The following is a 19,901-nucleotide window of genomic DNA, read 5'->3' on the forward strand; positions in this document are numbered from 1 at the left end:
CTGGTGAGGAATTTACAGTCTTACTAGCACACCATGATATCAGTAGCCAACAAGATGTTTGGTATTTGGACTCTGGTGCAAGCAACCACATGTGTGGAAAGAAAGAGATTTTTGCCGAACTCAAAGATGGGCCTTATGGATCTGTGAGTTTTGGTGACTCCTCAAAGTTGCCAGTTGAAGGCAAAGGAAAGATCAAAATCATCCAGAATGATGGTAGAGAAGAATACATCTCTGATACCTACTACATACCAGGTATGAAGAGCAACATTTTGAGCATTGGTCAACTGCTCCATAAAGGGTATGTTATACATATGGAGGATACGTTTCTCACTCTCAGGAATGCAAGGAGAAAGCTTATTGCACGTGTTCAAATGTCAAAAAACCGAATGTTCCCAATGAAGTTGAACACAAAGATTAGGAGTTGCAACATCGGTGTAATGGAAGATGAGTCATGGAAATGGCATCTTTGGTTTGGCCATCTTCATTTCAATGGCCTAAAGTTGCTGTCAAGTGGAGGAATGGTTCGTGGTCTACCCTAGATTGAAGCCACACGCCAAGTATGTGAAGGTTGTGTGCTTGGCAAGCAAGCACGACTATCATTCCCTATTGGTGATACATGGAGAGCAAAGGCACCACTGCAGTTGGTACACACGGATATATGTGGTCCATTGGATCCTATGTCTTATGGAGGTAATAGGTATTTTATTACTTTCATTGATAATTTTAGGAGGAAGACTTGTGTTTATTTTCTCAATGAAAAGTCGGCTGCCATAAGAATCTTCAATGAGTTCAAGGCACTCACAGAGGCTGAAAGCAACCATAAGCTTCTGCCTATGAGATCAGACTGAGGTGGAGAGTACACCTCTAATGCTTTCCAAGCATACTGCAAAGAGCAAGGAATTAGGCATCAACTGACTGCTGCCTATACCCCACAACAAAATGGGATAGCCGAAAGAAAGAATCGAACCATCCTTGACATGACAAGGTCCATGCTTAAAGAGAAGAATTTGCCAAAAGAATTGTGGGAAAAAGTTGTAGCTTGTTCAATTTATTTGTTGAATCGATGTCCAACAAAGAGTGTCAAGAGGATGACACCACAAGAGGCTTGGAGTGGATACAAGCCGAATGTTGCACACCTAAGAGTTTTTGGGTGCATTGCATATGCTCAAGTTCCAGAAGCCAAGAGAATGAAGCTTGATGATCGAGGTGAAAAGTGTGTGTTTGTGGGCTATAGTGAAGAGTCCAAGGCATACAAGCTCTACAACCCACTAACTGGCAAACTAGTGGTTAGTAGAGATGTCATCTTTAGTGAGGAAGAGGCATGGAAGTGGAACAACAAAGAAGTCAGTAAAGAGAAGATCGTATCCACTGATTTTGAAGAACTAGAAGTTGTACCACCTGTTGAGCAACAACCTGCTCAAACAACCACACCAACTCCATTGCACAGAACTGCAAGGAGTGGCCCTACATCCAGTGAAGAAAGTAGCTCCTCAACTCCAATGAGGTTAAGAAGTCTCACCGAGATATATGGACAAGAAGAAGAAGAAGAAACCAACCTTTTCTGCTTATATGCAGACCACGAGCCTCTCTCATTCAATGAAGCTGTGGAAGAATATCGTTGGAGAATAGCCATGGAGGAAGAAATCCATGCCATCGAAAAGAATGACACTTGGAAGTTGACAAAGCTCCCACCAAATCAGAAGGCTATTGGTGTCAAGTGGGTGCACAAGATCAAACGCACTGCATATGGGAGTGTGGATCGGTACAAATCAAGGCTTGTAGCGAAAGGCTACAAATAGAAGTATGGAGTGGACTATGATGAAGTCTATGCTCCAGTTGCAAGACTTGACACGGTAAGATTGCTAATCTCTTTTGCCGCTCATCATAAATGGAAAATTTATCAACTAGATGTCAAGTCAACCTTCCTTAATGGAGTACTTGAGGAAGAAGTGTACGTGGAACAACCAGAAGGCTTCCAAGTACAAGGAGAAGAAGAAAAGGTGTATCGTTTGAAGAAGGCTTTGTATGGCCTCAAGCAAGCACCACGAGCTTGGAACTCAAGGATTGATAACTACCTTCATCAAAATGGATTTCAGAAATTTCCATACGAGCATTCAATTTACATGAAGAATGGTACAAAAGGGGAGTTCTTAATTATTTGTCTCTATGTAAATGACTTGTTGTTTACAGGAAACAATGAAGCAATGTTATGTGAGTTCAAGCAATCCATGTTCAGTGAATTCGATATGATTGACAATGGATTAATGTCATACTTTCTTGGCATAGAGGTGAAGCAAGAAAGTGATGGTATCTACATCTCTCAACAAAAGTACATGAGAGATATATTGGAGAAATTCAATATGGACAAGTGCAATATTGTCAACACTCCAGTTGCAACTGGATTGAAGCTGTCCAAGGAAGGAGAAGGTGAGTTTGTAAACTCAACCGTGTACAAAAGCTTGGTTGGAAGCATAAGGTACCTTACAATCACAAGACCTAATATAGTTTATAGTGTTGGACTCGTGAGTCGGTACATGGAAACACCAAGGGAGTCTCATTGGCTGGCCGCCAAGAGAATTTTAAGGTACATAAGAGGTACTCTAAACTATGGTTTGTTTTATAATTTTGGTGAAGATGCAAAATTATTTGGTTATTCAGATAGTGATTGGGGAGGTGACCAAGATGAAAGAAAAAGCACAACTAGCTATGTGTTTTTTCTAGGATCAACAACTTTCTCATGGACTTCAAAGAAGCAATCAATTGTTGCTTAGTCATCATGTGAAGCCGAATACGTTGTTGTAGCCTTAACTGTGTGTGAGGCAATTTGGTTAAGAAATCTGTTGAAGTCAATGTGTCATCCACAAGTGGAATCAACTGTGATTCATGTGGATAACATCTCAGCTACCAAGCTTGCTAGGAATGCATTCCAACATGGAAGGAGCAAGCATAGTGATACCAGGTTCCATTTTCTGAGGGACCATGTGAAGCAAAAGACAATCGAACTTGTCTATTGTCACACCAAGGAACAAGTGGCTGACATCTTCACAAAGCCCCTGCCAGTTGAATCATTCCGGCTGCTACGTGAAATGCTAGGAATGAAGGCATTTTGATTTGAGGTGGTGTGTTGGAAATTCAAATAAAAACATGTTGTTGCTGCTAGCTGTTAGTTGTTTTACATGTTGTATTCACATTTCCAGCAACTACAAACATGCTTGCTGCCATGTGATGGCCAAAGGTGGTGATTGCAAGTTGGAAGGATGCAAAACATGTGTGTGAAAGTGTCTAGCTAGCAGCTCGTGCATGTGTGAAAGGGTGTAAAGATGGTGAGCACCATCATTCATTGCATGCTGTTGTATTGTTAATCAATTTCTGTTTTGTATAAATAGGTCTTCTTGCTAGGCTTTAGAATATCAATCCAATTCCCATTCTCATTTTCAGCTTGTAAGCTTTAAGAGTTATAAACTCTTATAATATTTCAAAGTGTTTTGTTATCACCAAGCTTGCTACTTCTTTCCTTTCGTTTGTCCAATTTTATTGAGAATGCAAAGTGAGAGGTGTGATAGAGTTTGTAAACTTATCACCCACATATATTGGTATTGAGTTAGTAAACTTTGAATACCAACACAAACAAGAACTACGAGACTCCCTATCAACATTACAAGCCACAGCAGCTAGGATTGAAATTTTTGGGTAGGCCCTTTGTTTTCAAAAAGCACGCAATGCCAGAAATCTGAACTTTCTAACGGCAACAAAACAGAAAAATTCAGCATTATGATGGCAACTAATTTGATAAATGAAATCAGTAGCAGCTTGATCTAAAAGCTGGTTTCTTATTTAGTAGGATCTTGTTTTTCCACTCCCCAAAACTGAAGGAAACTGCAACATAGTAGACTATAAAAGAAGCAGGTTGTAGGAAATACCTTCAACAGTTCCAAGAAATCCACTGCAATTCGTGTCATGGAGAATAATGTTCAATTTTGTCCCGCGAAGAATGCTTTGATCAGAATTGACATCATCAATTGCAGCTAAAATTGCCGGCTTGGCTGCCCTCCCAATAACCGAATCGAAAGTAAACAGAGCTCCAATATTCAGAGAACTTGGCCTTGCAGACAAATGCGTGGCATCTTCTGTTCCAGCCATCACTTGCATGGACACCCACATGCACAAGATCAATGCAAGCAGTGTTCTTACCTTGCATACATGGTCAGTAGGCCTATTCATCAGCAATACCTCCATGCCTACAGAAATCTCTGCAACTGCCGGTCGAAAACTTGTCAAGTCTTCAACTTGGACTAAGCAGTGAATCAAATATAACAAAGACCTGTAAAGAATGGCAGATTGAAGATTAACATCATGGGTTCCAAAATTCTAAGAAGATAATCCAGATTATATATTTTACCTTGAACACCAAGATTTTGCAGCAAAAACCCAATTAAAATTCCACTTTAATATTGTCTTAAAACACCTTGGATTCTTGAAATTGATACCCAATTGGAACCAAAAGAACAAGCTTGAACATGAGGTTTTACTCAAAAACTCCTATTAACAAAAATAAATAAATAAAACCAATTAAAATCCTCTTGAATAATGGCTTAGACCTAGTGGTTTCTAAAAATTAAAATTAATACCCAAATGGGAACCAGAAGAACAATTTTAACATGGGTTTTACTTAAAACTCCAATTTTGAAAGGCTAATCAGTGTACTAAACTACCATCATTACCAAATCAAGCCAGGAATCCCTATTCCCAAACGGTATAAAATACCAAGTATTTATATGAACAAGTTGGTGAAGCAAACCACATGCAGAACATAAAAGTACACAAAAAGTTAAAATAACATAACAGCCTTAAACAATAAGATTTTCCAAAAGAAGTTAAGTGGAAGAAGATAGCATTTTTAGATACCTGAATAGCCAAAGTTGGTTGAAGCTTTAGCTTTCAACAGTTTAGACTGTACACATGCATCTGCTATGCTGTTTCTCTTAAAGTCTCAGCTAGACTTCTGTCTTCCCAGAACTAGGGGTGGGCATAAAAACCGTCAAATCGAAAAATCGAATCGAATCGTGACGAAAAAAATCGTAAAAAACTGCGTTGACCAAAAAATTCAAAATCGGAACAAAAATTGAACCGAACTGTTTCAAATGGTTCTAGTTCCGGTTTGAAAATATTAAGAACCGGAGAAACCAGACCGAACCACTTTTAATATAAATTATGGTTTTATTATTATTTTTATATAAATAAGACAATTTTCCAAGAAGACCATGTGCATAAGCCCAATATTTTTCTTCACTTCTCTCCCCCTTTGTTGTTTTATCAATTTTCTCCCCCTACATTATTTTTCTTCATTATTTTCCAGTATATTATGCATTATGTACACTTTAGTTTTAGTTTAAGATCTACACTTTGATCTTGATATGAGCTTTTCTATATTTTGATTTATATTTATATGCACACTTTCTATCTTCCGGTCACAAATCTTGTAGACTTAGTAGTGGAAACTGATAGAACATATTTATTACAATTGTCACCTTATTATTTATATTTGTTACTGCCTCATTTAGACTATTTTTAGTAAATTGCTTTAGTTTTTGTAATTTATAAGGATTAGGATGCTTATTGATAAAAGTGGAATTTAACAAGGTTTTGACACATCCTATACGTTTTAGTCTTCTTAATTACATTGGTTTCATCCATTTAATTAAATGTTATTTTATTCTTAGGTTGAAGACCAATAGGCGGGGTGATTTTTACTTATTTGGACCAAAAGCCAATACTTTCAAAGGAGGGCTTTTCGACTTATTTGAGAAGGATGAATCAAATTCACTTGCCCATAACCAAATTCCAGTCCGTGGCTTTTAAGTGAGGTTGTGAAAAGGACAATTAATATAGAAAAGGAAGGATGAAAATAATTAAAGAAAGATGGACAAGATGATTACATGAGGCGGTGGACATATCTTAGGAAAGAATCTCAAATTGATTGGAACTCCTATTTTTTAGCAAACTTGGACTGGAGGCAAAGATATTAAAAGGAAGATACAAGCAGTAAAGAGGGACTCGGACTTCTTCTTCTGGTGTGGAACAAGGCAGCGGCAGAGCGGCAACAATTTAGTTTCTCTTATTGAATTTTATTTTATGCATATTTTCTATAGAACTACTATGAATTCTTCGTTCATGGGGTTCTAAACTCTTAGCTAAGGCTAAGAGGAAGCCCTAATTATGATTACTCTAGTTATTTGATTGTTTAATTCTGAATTTTAGATTGATGATTAGTTTTCATTCACTAGTAGAATTGCAATTTTGATATTTGGTTCTTTGTGCTTGACCATAGCCTAGGATTTTGATATTGAAATTATTTGCATATGAATTTATTTCTGACCATGAATTGGATTCTATCGATGCTTTGTGAATGAGAATCATGAACTTATATTTTGATCCGACCGTAGACGAATATTGGTTTGTGTAGCTTCCTAAAAAATTAGTTATTTGTTTGACGTGACCAAGTTGATAAGTGGTTAATTTGTTTTTCACTTTGCTTAATTGGATTTCTACATGTTTGTGTATATCGGACCATGGATATAGAGATCGTAGGAATAGTTGAGTTTAAGCCTGACCACGGTAAAATTCACATCTCTTTGGGAAATTATTGGCATGTGTACCTGACCATGGACATATGCACGGAAGTTGTTTTCATTAATTTGATAATTCATGAGTTAACAATTAGATGCTAGGGTATGACAATTAGTGGTGGAATGAAAGCCTTAGGCCCCGTTTGGGATTGAGGTGATTTTAAAAAAAGCCACTGTGAAAAAAAGCTGAGGGTCATTTTTGTGTTTGGTAAACTGAAAAAAAAAAGGCTTATTTTGGAAGCTGCTGTGAGAATAAGCTGAAAATCAAAGGAAAAGCTGAAGCTGCTATTTGCTGCTTTGAAAAAAAGCCAGTTTTTTCAAAGCACACGGAGCTATAGTGCTCCTTTAATGAAAAGACACTATCATCCTGATTTTTTTTCCAAAAGCACTTTCACAAAAAAGTTTACCAAACACTCTACTGGCTTTATTTCACAGCCGCTTATTCTCACAGCACAGCCGCTTATTCTCACAGCAGCTTTTTTTCAAAGCACAGCAATACCAAACCAGCCCTTAGTGTTGTCTTACATTTGTTCTCAATTATATTTCTGTTTAAGCATTGTTAATTTTAATTATTCTTCAATACAAACTCAATCTTTATTTCAATTCGTTAAGTAATAGTTATAGGATTAAATTATTAAATCAACTCCGGTGGAATTGATCTCGTATTTACATATTTCCACTACAACTGATTCATGCACTTGCGAGTAAATTTAGTTTTAATTAATCTATTTATTATTTAGTTTAACAAGAAAGCTAATGAAAAGGGTTTGAAAACTTTGAGTTTTAATGATAAGGACAAAATAAAGGGTAAAGTGAATAGTACCAGGATTGACTTTTTAGTGTAAAATGTGATTTTTCGTTAAAGTGAACAGTACCGGGTGATTTTCGTTAAAGTTCCCTAGTTTAAATTCTTGATTAGCTTATTTGAAGAATCTCTCAACAGCACGGAAGGGACTGACAAAAACCTGGTCAAAAATGAATTCATGGCAAACCTTTAAGCAAAAAATGATTAGTGAAGGTGAGTAATCATTGTTTTCCAGACAATCTTCCATCAAAAGTAGCCAACGTGAAGCTGCATGTGTTCCTTTCATAGTACACTCCTATTTTTTGGGTTTTTGCTAGACCCAGCAATTTCTTACACGATTTGTTAACGTGATATGTAAACGACATGAAAATAACTGATTTCGGGTTAACATGATAACTAATCGGGTCATTATCAGGTCATACGATAATAACCTAATAACCTGTTATTAACGGGTTCTTAACAGGTTTACACGAGAGTGACACGCGGGTTACATGTTTTGACATAATAAGAAAAAAGTTATTTTAATGATTTTAATTTTTTAAACTACTAAAAAAAACTTACTATAAAATACAATAGATATAATGAATATGCATATATTGTTTATTAATTATTATTCTATATAAATTTTAAAATTTAAGTTTTATTTATTTATTTATTTATTTTTATAGTATATTATAGGCAAAGATTGAGATTAAAAATCCTAAAACACATTAAAAATAAAAATATCAAGTAATTTAAAAATACCAAACACATTAAAAAAATTATAATAATTAATTTACATGTGCGAAAAATATGAAAAAAAAATATGCAAACACTCATAGTCACATCCTCTACACTTCAAGGATGGGTATATGATCGTTTGAATTTTTAAAACCATACAAACTCTCATGAATAGTATTTTTAAGGGAGTTCAAAATAAACAAAATTCATAATCATTAATGTATAAGTCTGAAAGATGTGAAAGCATAATAAACTTTCATAATTGCATCCTCAACGCTTAGACGATGGTTACATGGTCGTTTAGATTTTTAAAACCCTCCAAATCTCATGAACAATGTTTTTTATTTAAGTGAAAAATTAATAAAACTAATAATAATTATTGTAGAAGTGTGAAAAATGTAATCACTCATAATGAAAAGCCTTACAACTTTCATAAAGGGGTCAACTCTGAAATTTAGTATGTACATACTAATTTAGTATTATGTTTTACATTTTTTTGGGTCAAATTATGTTTGTCATTTTCATTTTTATTTATTTAAAATAATTTTTCTTAACGGGTAACGGGTCGGGTCATATTACCTGATAATATTAATAGGTTGATTTCGGATTTGGTCATATTACCCGTTTACTTTAACGGGTATTATACGACACGACCTGTTAGGTTATCGGGTATGACACAAAAACTACACGAATACGATAAACACGACATGAATGTCAGGTCTAGTTTTTGCCATCATTTTGTTATCACAGCGCCTGGTCATATTTTCTGTGAATTTGAAAGGTCGTTGGGTGCCCAGTTGTCACCTCAAAGGGGAACAAAATTACAAAATATCTGATTTCCCCAAAAAAAAAAAAATTACAAAATATCTGAGACTAAGCCAAAAAATTACATAGTATCTATCAAAAGTACATGCCGCTATCAATTATATGATATTTTTAGATTCTTAGTGGCTTTGTTCTATTTTATATATTGACACACAACATTAAAATCCGATCATAGTCCACTAAAAAGTATTAAATGTGTTATGAATAGAAACGCATTCTAACATGGTTTTCTTTTTACAGTAGAATTATTTACAGAAAAGTTCTCTAAATATGGTTACAGTGAAGACCAATATTCAGAACACAGTGGACAAGTCTTTACAAGCTAATCCTACTAGTAATAGAAGCCACATCTTTTTTCTCTCTGCTTACATGCTTTTTAACATGGAGAGAAATTTAATCTGTATTTCAGAATTAGTGGTCTTCTTGATGTTCAACAGCAGGAAAATGGTTCTTGATTCAGAACAAAAGGACTATAATTTCCCTACTACATTCCACATGTATGTAAATAGTGATCTTACATGTTTTATACAGTTTTGAAACTCACAGCATAGGAAACCTCTGTTTTCTATAGTGATATATTTCCAAAATATTTTAAAGACCCGCGGCAACGACGGGCACTCCTTCTAGTACTTTACTAAAATGTGATTTGAAGGGGATGGCCGAACAGGATCAGTGCAGGCTAATTTTCTTCATTCTTTCAATAAGAATATGAACTAACGAGGAAACGGATACATACTGCTAATCTATTAAAAATATGCAACTGGAAAACTAGTAATCTAACAGATGTGAATAAGCTAACTTTTAGGATTCATGTTAATAAGAACTATTAGACTGCAGAGCCCAAATATTTGCTTACGATTTTTCTTAAATAGGGTTGAAAAGCTGAACCTGCAATATGAAAGGATCGAATGATGTCAGAACCACATTATCGGTTTAGTTAAAAGAAATACATAATAATATCGATTTGCAGTAATGATATCGTACTCAAGATATTAATCTTCAAGAAGAATTGCAGTGGACTCCATTTACAAAATACAGAAAACTTACGTAAAGATTGTAGCGAGCTGCCTATTAGGGGGACCCCGAAAATCTATGTTGACTCGATGCTCAAGAACCCACATTACCACAGCAATTATCACAAAGAAAGATGCAGCGACGCACCACATCTCCAATGAAAATGGTTTGAGAAACACCCAAGCATTTGACTTTGAATTGTCGAGAGATGTCATTTGTTAACTACATTGCAATGCAATGTTTGGGAATTGAAGGGAAAATTAAGAAGAAAGGATGAACAGAGGGATGAACATAGAGATATTAGAGAGAGAGAGAGTTTAGAGAGAGAAATAGGATTTTGTATAAATTGATTAAATGAAGATTACACACACTGTTTTTATAAGAGAAATCCTAACAACCTTACTAACTATATTACTAACTGTATTTCTAACTGTATTACACTTGTACCCTTAATACTCCCCCTCAATCTTAACTGGGGAAACCGAGTTGGAGATTGGAAGAAAAATGACCATTAACAAATGATGACTTGACTGGAAGTTGCTAAGATTACTGCAAGTTGATCCTGTGAAGCAGAGAATCCCTGATTACTTTCGCATCATCTCTCATCCCATGGATTTGGGCACGGTAAAATCAAAGCTGCAGAAATCCTTTTCATCATATGGCAGAAAACCAAAAATCCCATGCTCAAAGCTGCACAAAAATCCCATGTCTATGCTGCACACAATCAAAAGTCCAATATTTCTCTGCCTCTCGTAGGAGCTTCAATCAAAGAACAAACTCTTATAAAGTTGTTACACACCCTCATGCCGGTTAAAACAATTTCTTGTGGAATTACCCTTCGTGGGATTTACCGTCAACAACTTCATTTAACATTGGCATCGGCCTTTAAAATAGAAAATTAACAAACTATAGTGTGGCATCAGCCTTAACTATAGCACCACGGGATCGCCCTTTGTGGATTTTACCAAAAAACAACTTCTTTGAACAATGAATCGACCTTCACAATTTCAACAATTGAAAATCAACATCTATGTAGGATTACGCTTCGTGGGATTTACCTACTCAAAACACGGGATTACCCTTCGTGGGATTTACCGTTAACAACTTCTTCTACCCTTCGTAGGATTTACCTATTCACATCACGGAATTACCCTTCGTGGGATTTACCGTTTACAACTTCTTCAAACTTCATCGTATAACCGGACTTACTGTAAATTCATGCTAACAACTGAGTTGATTAGACTCTGAAATTATAGGCTGTGATAGGAAAACATATTGTCCTTGAAGAGACTTGACGAATTGCGTAGACGGCTGCTTGAATATCAAGATGAGAAGAAAAACCATTTGAATTTGATAATGGACCACATAAACATAATAAGCTCTCTCTGCTTGGTTCTCGGTATGGATTTTAAGCAAACAATTCATGAAATCCACCCCCACTTTGATTGATTCTGATGGAGCAAAGGACATAAACAACAATACAATTGATACCTTGGATAACTCGACACAAAGGCTGAGAAAGCTCAAGAACCAGATATGGCAGAGGCTCCAAGATCATGCAAGTGCTCTGTCTACGCAAACCATAATCCGAACAACCACAAAATTATACATGCCACAATGCAAGAATTCACACCCATTTCTCCAAAATATATCAAGAGTTGCAGAAAGATCAAACCCAATAAACTTGCAGAATATCAATGAAGCAGAGAAAGAACTGGACATAGCATACAAATTGCACAATCCAGCAATGACCAATATTCTTGAATCCAAATATCCCAAATATCACAAGATGAAGAATCTTGAAAGCAAATATCACAAACAACTAGAAGAACCCAGAAAAAATTCACAAGAAGGACGACTTTGAGCTCTTTAATACTTAACATATCAACTGAATGACTCCATGCCCACAACCACAAACTAATTGATTTACAGAATACTAAAAGAATCATCATAAGAAATTCAGAAGAAGTGACTGAAAAACTTAACCTTCATATGAAATTTCTAAGGTGGGCATTTTGTCAAACACTTGGGCTGCACATAGGTCTAAACTTTCTTCCATACCAATAACAGAGCACGGATCATAATCGTAGAAAATAGAATTCAAAAAACTGCTCTGAAAACACCACCAAGATGAATGAAAACTATAACCCTGTGGAGCGAAGGAGTAAAGGTGGGAAGGATCGGCGTCCCAAAGGTACTTAGAAAATCTCAAAATCTCTGCAATCAAGCAATTTACATAACCCTGGCTGTGGAGATACAGTTGGTCTTAATAAGACCTCAGGACCAAAGCAAGGGAGACCTTATGCAGCTACAGGCGATGCTAATTCTTCAGAAGTTCAAGCTTTGTCTAAGGAGATTACAAATCTCAAGCTCTCTGTGGACCTTTTTGAAAAAGAAAGGTACTTTTACTTTGCAAAATTAAGGGATATTGAAATTCTTTGTCAGACATCAGAGTTGGAAAATATCCCCACTTCCATTCTTCAAGATTTCATCTTTGTTGTCTCCAACGGCAACTTCTTCGTCTTCGTCCTCCAACCAAGATAACCAACAAATGCGAAATACTCAGAAAACAACAAGTTGATTGCATACACATTTAGACACTGACTTCTTTATGTGTCAAGCACCGACTTTAGTTCTGTATTCCTTATGCATAGACACCGACACCGACTGCCCAATACCTGTTGGACTCCGCCGCGTATGAAAACCACAAAGAAATTGGCTCTGGCTACAAGACCTTCATCAAGAAGCACACTGGATCCAGAATCTTGTCCATGGCCAACACTGGTTCCGGAACCAATGGATCTCAGTTCTTTATCTGCACCGCCAAAACCGAGTGGCTCGACGGCAAGGCTGTCGTCAACAAGGCCGCAACACTACTGCCCCAAGAACGATCAACCCAACAAGAACAATTAACCAGAACAATCGCAACAATCGCAGCAAAATCAACCTAAGAACAATCGCGGAAGCACCGAAAATCTAATGGAAATTTGAAGAGAAGCTAAACTAGAAACAAATGAAAAATAATGGGAAATGGAACCACCAGAATCAAAGGCGTGAGCTGGTGGTTCTGATACCATGGTAACTACATTGCAACGTTTGGGAATTGAAGGGAAAATCAAGAAGAAATGATGAACACATAGATATTAGAGAGAGAGAGAGTTTAGAGAGAAAAATAAGATTTTGTATTAATTGAAGATTACACATACTGCTTTTATAAAAAAAAAATGCTAACCACCTTACTAACTATATTACTAACTGTATTACACTTATACCCTTAACACTATCACTAGCCCGGTGATAACATAGGGCTGAGAAAAATCCACAATCATTGTCCGGTTTTTCACAATTGCAATGTCCCCAACAGCTGCATCAAACACCTGGTGCAAAATGTCAATTAGAAGACGAGATAGATACTACGGGCACGCCACTTCTATTTAAAGTTTTCAGAACTTGACATTGTAGTCTTGTTATTTGCATATGTTGACTCCTATTCACATCATGTTTCCATGTATTGGCAACTAATGTCACCCCAAAAACCAGTCACATTTTAAGTTTTCTTTGGATTGACCAATTCTAAACTCTGTAAAGTTTACTTACGTTTTCTGCAACCATCTTCACAAGCTCATCATAACTGGGATTGGACCGGCCATCACCAAAAGGTTCAAATCTGTAAGGAACATCATACGGGACTAACTTCAGTGCTTCATTGAACACATCAATGCAGTATCCTTCGATTTTATGGCTGTTGTTCCGTTCTGTAACAAAATCAACAAAGCTTACTCTTTTTGGAACTCCAATTCTCAATGGTTTTTCATTATCTGCAATCTCCCAACCGCGTGGCCTTTCTGTATTTCCACCAGGCCACGTGACATTGTCAAGCTTCTGATCCAGTGGAGAATAGCTACTTCTTCCCCTTTTCAGAGTTTCCGGGGGAGAAACTGAAAAACCTGATTAATAAGTCCAAAAACCAACCGTACGAATTTTCATCTGATCAAAATTAATGATATCATAAATGCCACTCGCACGGCTTCTGTCTTGATCAAATTCATGTTGGAGCTATGTTCTCGGAATTTGACTAAGAATGAGAGAAACAAAGTGGGGAAACCCTATTTTTCAAGAGTAAAAATTAACTCTAATTTTCTATATATAATACCAATGGTTTCATGGGTTTATATTTCTACTTATTAAAGAGGTGTAACTTTTTATCTATAAGTATACATCACTTATCAAGGAAATACACATAAACAACATAAACTTTCTAAGAAATTGGTTAACATTATTTTTCATTCAATTATTAAAATTATATATTACAATATTTCAGATTATAATATATAATTTACAACAATCCTCCACATGACTGAAAAATTTAGGAAGAATTTGAGAGTATAGGTGGACAAGAGATGCATCGGGAGATGTGTCTTTTGGACTTGAACCTACCTTAGTGAATACTTATCGGATTTACTTGGTGACGCAGTGGATATGAAATCTTGAACTATTCACCGCAACAGTAAACCGAGACAATAGGCAACACACATCACTAATTCTAATGTATTTCGGTTCATATGGTTGTGTTCATTTTGATCTTGAACAATTCCCGGATTCATGAGAGCTTTAGAGAATTTAGTCATCTCATACTCATAAAAACAACCCACTTCTACTCTTATATAGGTGACCACTGATTAAGGATGGTATGCTTTATTCCTCTTTTTTATAAGATATCACTGTCATTAAGTATAAATATACAACCTAAAACGTCTGCAGACAACACATATCTTCCATCATAGGAATGAGGTATATAGTGTGTTAACTTCTTTGAATCATGCCCAACCAGTTTGCCTATTGAACTTAGACCATGGGATCTCCAATCAACTAAGTCAGGTTTCCGCTCGGCTGATTCATTAGTTATGTTGGCTTTAGCCTCATTCCCCTCGATGATCAACTTACTCTCTAGTCTAACCTTTAATAATTGGATCCACTACTAGGTTAACTATTTTTAATGGTGTGCACAATCCATCTTATGAAATTCTATTTCATACGAGAGTAGTTGTTTTACAATGTCAAGTCCTCAAAACATAGGTTAAGACTTCTCAACAATTTGCTAACAGTAGGAAATAGATTTCCCCCACATTTAAGGTATTTGTAAGAAGGTCTCTAACCTTGTCATACCTTAAACAATAACTCATTCCAAGAGATGACATTTTGATTATCTCACTCAATTAGCAAATTACATTTTCCATTCTTCTTGTGCAAATCTCATATCTCAAAGATACGTGCAGCTACTCAAATAACGAAGCCAAAATGATGTTATTCAAAGGGCACCATCACAACTGTCGAAGGTTACAATCTGAGAAAGAACTATCATCTCCATAACCAGTAACCGAATTGTTATAGTTTGAATGAACCAAATCCATGACCCTACGATGGAAACGATCGTGCCTTTCCATGAGAAGCACTTCTTAGCTTTTATTTCAAAATTGTCAAGGATCTAGAACCCCCAGAGGAATATTATATTCTTTTGATTATAGGCCTCAACCTATACAATGTAATTTGTGAATCATACATGCAACCCTTAAAATTGCAAAATATTCCCCACACTTTTAGTGACACACCCCGATCCTAGAATCAAGGCGTGCTGGCCGTCACGTGAGCGTGACGTAACCAAAAGTGTGATGCGGAAGCAAAAGATATGAGAAATACGAAGGAATAAAAACCAACTACTAGCAATAATATCCAACTAGCATGCTAAAGTGAGTTTAAGTGTGCAGTACACAATTTCATAGCAGAAATACTAGGTGCAGTCAAGTAGAACTATAATTAAATTACAACATCTGCATGTGAGTCCTACATGCAGGAAGTTTGTCAGAACGCCGAAGAAAACCTCGTGAGCCACCAACTGCTAACTAGAACCTGGAGGGGCGCAAAACAAAATTGAGTAGGTCAGTAAAACCAAAGTTTTCCAAAACATTTCATTTAAAACATTTCCAACCCCTCACTGTAAAACATGTATACTTTCCCAGAAAATAACATAATAGCATAATATTTGTTCAAATCTCTCAAAACATTAATCTTTATCAAAATCCAGCAAGTATGACATGCTATAAATGTCAATGACAGAATATGGATGCATCAATATAACAGGTGACATAATGAATCAACCGGAGACCCTGTAGTTGGTCCTGTACGGTTAATTCTATAGCTCAATATCCAACCCAGCCGGAGTCACCACGGTGACCTGTACGGCGCTACTCTGCACATAAGTCGGAACTACCTGAAGTAGTCTGTATGACAAGAATGGTGAAATAATACGCTCTAGTGCTTCTCTCATCAATCATCTGCACGCATAATCTAAGGTCACCTACCAGTCGGAACCACCTCTAGTGATCTATACGACTAGCATGTCGGAACCTTCTCATGGTCTGTACGACATGCACCTACTTGGATCCAAGGTGAGCGTGCGATGCGGTGAATACTATAAGCACTAACACCAGGGGTGCAGGTTATGAGCTCTCAACACAATTCACATCATCAATGATTCACATGAATAATATAAAACTCACATGATACTCACATGTGCGTCCACATCACCAATTCACATATATATATGCATCAATTATCAATTCATATAATTCACAATATGCATGCATGGCATTTTAAAACATACTTTCATATAAATTCAATTTCTGGGAAAATCAATAGTATATAGGTAAATACAGAAAATAACTGCCCACTCACTAATAAGTCAAAGGGTCGTAACCCCCGTGACGTCCCTGGATGCGCTCGTCCTCGGGATAGGTATCACCTATATGCGAAACAACTAAAACAACGTTATTTAAAGCACATAACCGACAATTCGTAATAACTTCTCATACGGTGCTCAATTTGGGTATATAAATATACCACAGTGACCTACTCGATGTCATGAACGTCGGCATATTTTTAGAAAAAAATTCTGAGGCCGCACTCGCCAGGATGGGCACGGGTCCACGCGCCCCCACGCGCATCACCCCTAACCTCCAGTTGCCGGACTGGTTCGCCGGTCGCCGGAAAACTGGAGATTTTTCAATCTCCTTATTCTCCGTCATTTCTCAACCATTTTTCACGTATTTTATATCAAAATGAAGCCCTAAGCATGTAGAATCACGTTACACTACTTTAAGGCTCTAAAAACTACGAAATCTCACCGGAGAAATTCCAAGAAAATCGGCCAACTTCGAACTCAACGATCCCGACGTCCAAAACCTTCAAACTAAGCACTCCGAGCTTCCTTAGGATCTCACTAAGCTCACTATAAGCTTAGAATTCCCTGAAAATCAACACATCACGAATGCATGAACAGTACTCAAATGGGACCTCGGGTTTTCAACGTGATTTCTAAGGTTTTTCGTTCTAAAACTAGCACCAAATGACTCAAGAGGTTGAAAGGATGAATCTTACCTTTTTGCCATCGATCCATGAAGGTTCGAGGGTTTAGTGCTTTGTCCGTACAATTTCAAGAGGGAGAGAGAGACTGAAATAGAGAGGAGAGAAAGAGAGCACGAGGAAGGAGACGGTTGTCCCGTGTGTGTGTGTGTGGGGTCCACCCAAAAACAAGTCACAATCCAATTCTTAAAATCCCTAACCACACAAAATATACACACCAACTTTAATCCAACTTAAATTATTTTTCCAAAAGTTTAGGAATATATGTATTTAGTCCAATAATATGTCACACACACATACCTTAGTAACCGCTAAGGGCAATCCCGTCATTTCATGTCCTCGATAAATAAAATCCCGGGACGGGCTGTGACATTTAGTGTCTTTTAATTTGATTCAACATAAGTCTTGGACCTTGACCCCATAATTAAATAAGCGTCTTTCGACGTTGACAGATAACTCATCTAAAATGAGTTCAGTTTATCATTTTATTTTCGTTGCTTCTCAAAGCCAAATTTATCCATTTTCTGGGTTCTTATCATGACTGACCATGACTAAAGACTAAACCCAATTTTGCATATGCACACATATGCCTGAGTAATTGTTCAATTTCCTTCTTATGTATTCCATTCTTTCCATGAATAAATATGAATAATCTGCACTCATCTTATATTATATGATACCATGGAAGTTGGGTTCATATCTTCTACTGGAGTTTTCCAAACTGTTTCAATACAAATTTAGAACAACCCCATTTTATTTGGGTAGTCATTCTTCATCAAGAGCTTTCGCTGACATCTTTATGAATATAAGGGTTTTCTCAACAAAACCCGATTAATCATTCTCGTGCCCAATCAAATATTGATTTCCTTTGTCCCAAGAAAGAAACATTGCATCAGTCCACGAACTGGTACACATTATTGCCCTTTTAGAATTGCAAATGATGCAAATTTTTGAATCAAGCCATTTCACTTAGCCTTAACCGTCACCTCCTTTCTAATAGAAGAGTCAATGCCAAATATTCATGAAAGATGCAATTGAATCATGAGAATCGCATATGTGAAACAAAAGATTCATGAAGCTGTGCAACATATATTATCAATATATCCATGTTTTCTCTGAAAATATCTCAAAACCAATCATGATAATCAAAGAAAATTTAGAATAGCCATATCTGATTTCAGCCCCCAACCACGAACCACACTAAACTGATTGGTTAAAGTACCGAATACCTTTTCATGGAGATATCCAGGTCACTTATCAGTAACTCATGAAAAAATTTAAGTTTGTTCTCTGAAAGAAATACACCCTGGGCATCAGCCCATATGACAATTCAAATTTTAACATGGTGGTAAATGGCCAGAGACATCAATACCCTATCACTGTCAAATGTAGAAATATCTATTTATTAATTTTCTTTTAATCTCATACGCATGGCAGATTCATTTTAGTGAGAATAACCAGGCAAGAAAGCATATATGTTGTAACATATGCAGATGAAAACCGAAAAACATCGTCCAGTATATACACAATGCAATTTCCACTAGTGTGACAACATACAGACATTATTGTATATATCAAGCACATCAAATAAACTAATACACATCAATATGCACATAAAATCCAGCTCCATAAATTTTCCAAAGCAAAATCAGCGTTTAGAGCTATGTTCAATGTTATTGATTTTAACTTCTTCTATTATGTACTCATACTCATACTCTCTAATATTGCTAAGAGAAAATTTTATGTCTTTAGATTGTTGGAGCAATATTAGAAAATATGAAAATAACACAAGAATTACAATAATAATAATCATAAAGAAAATCACAACATCAATCTATGTATGAGATTAATATAAACAACTAGAGAGAAAATTAGAAAAACTGACAAACTTAGAGATTGAGGCTTGCATTAATGCAATGTCCTACTGACAGAATTTCACCCCTAATCTTGTGTTTGTAGTTCAGTAGGCGTCCGTCTCCTAGGATTCAATAATCTATAATCTGAAGTCAAAGCACTTCAATCTTCGGACTCTGGTGAACTTCATATATTTCGTACTCTCAAGACATGGTTCGGAATTTGACTAAGAATGAGAGAAACAAAGTGGGGAAACCCTATTTCTCAAGAGTAAAAATTAACTCTAATTTTCTATATATAATACCAATGGTTTCATGGGTTTATATAAAATCCAATTTCTACTTATTAAAGAGATGTAACTTTTCATCTATAAGTATACATCACTTATCAAGGGAATACACCTAAACAACATAACCTTTCTAAGAAATTGATTAACACTATTTTTCATTCAATTATTAAAATTATATATTACAATATTTCATATTATAATATATAATTTCCAACGATTCAACGTGACCAGTTAAACCACTCATATTTGTCTCCAATAACTTCTCACGAAGAAGAGATCCACCATCAAAGACTTTAAGCTTGCCCAGCTGAATTTGAGATGGTCTCATGTCAAGTAATTTATCAAGGAC

General features: G+C 36.2%; 2 protein-coding genes across 4 annotated transcripts in view; both read right to left on the reverse strand.

Annotated features, from left to right (window-relative positions):
• Positions 1-5,021, reverse strand: part of LOC126583324 (glutamate receptor 3.4-like) — a 105,571-nt gene extending 100,550 nt beyond the window's left edge. The window contains exons 1-2 of one of the 3 annotated variants that reach the window (XM_050247671.1): positions 4,906-5,021; positions 4,160-4,280 (exon numbers count right to left, since the gene is read on the reverse strand). In XM_050247671.1, the coding sequence (XP_050103628.1) occupies positions 4,160-4,236 (77 nt within the window). In that variant the 5' untranslated portion in view covers positions 4,237-4,280; positions 4,906-5,021. Of the gene's footprint in view, positions 1-3,920; positions 4,281-4,905 lie in introns of all 3 variants that reach the window. The other 2 variants (XM_050247670.1, XM_050247672.1) reach the window with 2 other exon arrangements.
• A 7,417-nt stretch (positions 5,022-12,438) lies between these two features.
• Positions 12,439-15,401, reverse strand: LOC126633743 (glutamate receptor 3.7-like). Its single transcript, XM_050304313.1, has 5 exons — positions 15,332-15,401; positions 13,588-13,937; positions 13,263-13,367; positions 12,669-12,863; positions 12,439-12,519 (listed from the first exon to the last, which is right to left on the reverse strand). Exons 1-5 carry the CDS (start codon positions 15,399-15,401, stop codon positions 12,439-12,441), a joined length of 801 nt encoding a protein of 266 aa, XP_050160270.1.
• Positions 15,402-19,901: the final 4,500 nt, after the last annotated feature.

This window comes from Malus sylvestris, chromosome 9 (assembly GCF_916048215.2).
Source record: "Malus sylvestris chromosome 9, drMalSylv7.2, whole genome shotgun sequence".
Taxonomy (NCBI): domain Eukaryota; kingdom Viridiplantae; phylum Streptophyta; class Magnoliopsida; order Rosales; family Rosaceae; genus Malus; species Malus sylvestris.

Excerpts from the sequence above, each read along its gene's own strand:
- LOC126633743 (XM_050304313.1), bottom strand. The coding sequence starts at position 15,401 with ATGGATTTGGTTCATTCAAACTATAACAATTCGGTTACTGGTTATGGA. Across the intron at positions 13,938-15,331 it reads TGATAGTTCTTTCTCAGATT|GTTTTTCAGTTTCTCCCCCG; the intron begins GTAACCTTCGAC and ends CTTATTAATCAG. Across the intron at positions 12,864-13,262 it reads GGCTAGTGATAGTGTTAAGG|TGTTGCGGCCTTGTTGACGA; the intron begins GTATAAGTGTAA and ends TTGGGGCAGTAG.